The 4,711-nt window shown below is 38.8% G+C and overlaps 1 protein-coding gene across 1 annotated transcript; it reads right to left on the bottom strand.

The window, feature by feature from the left end:
* Positions 1 to 478: 478 nt before the first annotated feature.
* On the bottom strand, positions 479 to 3,286 carry LOC109792834 (small ribosomal subunit protein uS2). Its single transcript, XM_020352280.3, has 5 exons — positions 3,002 to 3,286; positions 2,021 to 2,283; positions 1,652 to 1,849; positions 1,164 to 1,383; positions 479 to 756 (listed from the first exon to the last, which is right to left on the bottom strand). The coding sequence occupies exons 1-5, from the start codon at positions 3,147 to 3,149 to the stop codon at positions 656 to 658; spliced, it is 930 nt and encodes a 309-aa protein (XP_020207869.1). The 5' UTR covers positions 3,150 to 3,286; the 3' UTR covers positions 479 to 655.
* Between the last annotated feature and the right edge of the window lie 1,425 nt (positions 3,287 to 4,711).

Here is a 4,711-nt window from a genome sequence, read left to right as displayed (position 1 = left end):
AACCCAAAAAAGAAATGAGAATGTTTAATTTTTTTCTTAAAAATAACATTTTAATAAAATAACCAATTTCTATTTTTTAATGTGTTTGTCTAAATTGTTTGAAGAAAAAATTATAATTTTCTACATTTTTAAATTAAAACTTCAATTTTTTTTGGGTACATGAATAAAACTTTTATTTACTACTTTAAAAAAATTACTTTTATAAAAGTTATTCTTTATATTCATTTTTTAATTTTAAAAAAGGAGACTGCTAAGGAATCTTAAGAGAATGTGAGAAAAGAAAATTCAAAGTTGACAATGTAATAACAAACGTGAATTTCATGCTTTCAATTCAAATAGCTTATATACACATTGGTTGTGCCTCAAATTTTTGGTCAACTACTTCCGAGAGCAATTATACTAAAACTCAACACATTTTAGCATGTCGAATAAGAATAAGTAAAGCAACAATTCTAGTAAACAGTTACAAAACCCATAATAACACAATTAAATTACTGCATTTAAAGGATAAAACTTACTTCAAATGTCAAACAAAATTTTACTGAGATTCAAAATCACGTAAATGATGCTTTTCTAACAAATAATCTCTGAAGGGAATTTTATGAGCCGAGGGGAAGAAAAACTATGGAATCAAAATCTCTTGTCTTGTCTAAAGCTAATCCCAGCCAGTAGCAGCAAAAGTTTGGGGTGCAGGCACAGCAGCACCTTCTGGGGCTGGAACTGGAGCTGGAACAGACTCACCCCAATCTCCTGCAGCTGTAAGAAGAACATCAATCAAACAAATTGTGATTACATACATTTAAAAAAAAAAAAAGTTAAAAGAAAAGGCATCTTATCACTGCATCAAAGTTTCCCTTATCTTTGTTGGCCAGAGGGGGAGAGGGAACTGTTGTTACGTGAGAACGAAGGCAATAATTGACTGGTACTTGGCGAAGTTGAATACTAATAACATTTTTGTATACAATTTATAAAAAGAAGGAAGGGTATGAACGGCTAGGTGCATCCTTTCAAATTCAAATCCAGACGTATATAGATTTCAACGCCAAATAAATATGACCAAGCTGAACTCACTCAAACATTATCTTAAGAACATAATATATAAAACTTGGTCTAGCATCATTCATTAACAAGCAAGAATCCAAATTCAAGTTAATAATTTGTACCAGCTGTTTCTGGGGTCCAGCTAGTAGGAACTGCTGGGATTGGTTGCGGAGCTTCTTCAGTCCAAGGTTGATCGACTGCAGCAGGCCATTGCCCATCAGCAGCGAAGCTTCCTATGCCTGCGGCATTGAAGTCTGAAATGGCAAAATCTTGGGCAGCTGGTGCTTCATCTTCCTCTTGTTGCTTGGCCTCCTCAGGTTCTCTATAGAAGAATAAATCTACCTGCATTAAATAAATTGATAATTAGTTATTAATCTAAGAACTTGTAGGAAACACCCAAATAATACTAATTTCTTAAGGTGTGTTTCAATTAATATTATCTTCTGTTCAACAGAAAAGTTATGTAAGTGTGGATTTCCATATAACATGCATTGGAATGGGGAAATCCGCAAAACAAACACAAGTTAAAAATACAATACTAACAGACTGAATCTTCTCAAATGCTATAAAACAACCATCATTCCATTCAAAAAAGTGAAAAGTATCTTACCATTACATCCCACTTGTGCCCTGGACGAATAGTATTCCGCATCTGCAGTACCATCCTAGCCAATAGCCAAAAGAGACAACCAATGCTGTGCTTCCCCTTATTGTTGGCAGGAATCCCAATGTCAACATACCGCATTGGAGAATCAGTGTCGCAAAAAGCAATAGTTGGTATATTTCCAAGAGCACCTTCTACAATGGGCTGCACATAAATCAATAACATAAGGCAAATTGTGGCAGAACAGACACAAAATAACATGACAAGATTAATTACTATCAGAAATTTAAAACCAGAACCCAACAAAAAAATCCCCCACATATAACTCAATACACCTGCAATACTTTCTAGTCTAATTTCTAAAGAGGTAATAACCTGATGATCTGTTCTTGGATCAGTTAAAATTAGAAGACGAGGCTCACTGTAGGATGTCTGCATCTGATTAGTGAAAGTTCCGGGAGTGTGCCTTCCTGCAATCGCATGAGCACCAGTGTATTGAGCAAACTTAAGAACTGCCCTCTGACCGTAAGGCCTGGCAGACTGAACAATGATATCCTGAGGGTTCTCAATGGCAACAATAATCCTAGCAGCAAGCTGGAGCTTCTCCCATGTCTTGCCAAGGTTAATTATGTATATACCTGAAAAAACAGAACAACAAAAATCAACAAAAACTCCAAAATGTTCTATTTCAGTAGAAAAGGGAAAACTTCATAATAGTTGTACAAAAAAGCAACCATCAGAAACACTACCTTTTTAAAAAAAAGTATAGTTTGTAATTAAATTAACCTTTGAATCCCTGCTTAAAAACACCTAAAACCTATGTCAGGATGTTGCACAGCTCACATCCAAATCCAATTACTAAAAACCCTAGTCAAACACCTAAATAGTAAATTCAACTCACAAAAAAAATAAAAAAAGAGTTCATAATTGAATATTAAAAATGTGTACATTATCAAAAGAAGAGAGCTCTGGTCTTTCCAATAGTTTGCAAAATTCCAACGCACGCATAAAGCACACATAGCTATTACTATAACCTCATGACCACTGTGATGCGACAAACGTTTAAAAAATGGTGACCGTGACCGCAATTGCCTCCAAATTCAAAGACTGTGACGAAACCACAACACGATCCCAACTAAAAATCTTGGATGAGACTAATGAGGCATCTGAATCCTAGGTTTGAGTGATTATACATAGTTGCATGAATTTAATTGGAAAACAGTGATGCTAAATCAAAATTACACTTAATTGCATCAAAAACACTGAACACAATTCAAATGAGATAACCCTCTCAAAAGGAACATAAATGAACAAAAAAATAAAATTAAATAGAGGAATTGTGAATGGATGAGTGACCATCGGTGCGGCGCTTGAAGACATAGCGTTCCATTTGGAAGTCGCAGTTTTTGGTGCCGAGGTGAACGTCGGCGGCGAGCATCATCTGGATGTCCGCCTCCTTCTGAGACAGCTGGCCCGAAGGAGGAGCATCGGCGGCAGCGACCATGGCGGCTCCGGGAGGTAGGAGAGAGGTGAAGTTGGTGAAGAATTCAGAATTGAGGGTTTTTGGCTATGAAGCAAGACTTTCTTCTATTATGGAAATGGGTGAGAGAGAAAGAAAGACAAAAACCCTAAATTTGTCAAATCACGTTAATGCCTTTCGGTATTTGTATTTGGGCCTCCAGGCTATTTCTATGCCATATTGTTTTGGGCTTTATACTTTACACATTTTTACTTGGATAAAACTTACACTCGCATTTGGCAAGAGATAAAATTTTAGTTTGATAAGAATTTTAGATTGAAAATATTAGTTTTCATGTTTAATATTTATTTTAAAGAAATTTATACAAAAATATTATTTTTTAAAAATTATTTTTATCTTATTTTTTTATAAAAATATTTGAAGAAATATTCATTTAACTTTTTAAGAGGAAAAGTTTTAATTGTAGAAGAGATTACAATCTTTTTTAAAATTATATATATATTGTACTATCCGTACTGCAAGGTCGAGCTCCCAGCTCGACATCGCAACGCATGACGACCTCGGATACGCGCTGCGTGACGTCAGCTCGTCACTTAACCAGATCATAACTGATCTGAGGAGATCTCGGTCTAGACGAGATCCGCCATCCAATCATATCATATCTTATCTAAGGCCCAAGGCCCAACGCAATCCTAACTCACACTAAGGTACGTGCATTACTTATACGAGACTCATACTCATAGAAACCCTAACTTTAGCATCGGAGTCTCTTTTACAGGTACCACCCCCATCTCGGAACATCAAGCGTACCAGCGAAGGAGGCTCATCAATCTTACTCGGAGAATCATCCCTACGACAGATTTCCAGTAAGAACATTTGGCACCCACCGTGGGGCCGATCAAGACAGCTCTTATCGGTCACGCTTATGGTATTCACCAGAAGCCATAGCAGACGCGCAACAGACGACGCAAATCATACAACCACCATGGATAACGACGCGACATTGAGGAGACTGATCGACCAGGTCGAACAGATGCAGCAACAACACGACGCCGATCTGCGAAACATGCGTGCCCAGCACGAAACCGACCTAACAGTAATGCGGACCGCCAATGAAGCTGACCTAGCGGCGCTACGCGCTGAAAACGAGCGGATTCGCGCCCAGCTCCCTCGATGCCCCTTCGATCATCCTCCTGAAGCAAGCAACTTCCACGAGGGAGAAGAGCATTCGTCTCCCAGCCCCGGACTGCGAATAGGGCACCAACTCCACGACCTGCCCCGCATCGGTCTCATGTTCCGACGAACAAGTCGGTCCATGAAGTCAGCAAAGCCCTATCTCACGTCACAGGGGGTCAAGCAACCTTCCGCCGTCATCCCTTTGTGGACGGTATCATGGAGACACCACTCCCTCAGGGGTGGAAGCCTCTCCACCTCGATCGCTACGATGGCACAACGGACCCCGATGAGCACATCGACCTGTATACGACACAGGTGAACCTCTACACTAACAATGATGCTATTTTATGTAGGGTTTTTTCGACCTCGCTCAAGGGGGTCGCACTCAATTGGTACACCCAGCTTCCCGC

Source organism: Cajanus cajan, chromosome 10, assembly GCF_000230855.2.
Source record: "Cajanus cajan strain Asha chromosome 10, NIPB_CcT2T_4, whole genome shotgun sequence".
Taxonomy (NCBI): domain Eukaryota; kingdom Viridiplantae; phylum Streptophyta; class Magnoliopsida; order Fabales; family Fabaceae; genus Cajanus; species Cajanus cajan.
Note: the sequence above shows the minus strand (reverse complement) of the source record. Positions and strands in the feature narration are given on the sequence as shown.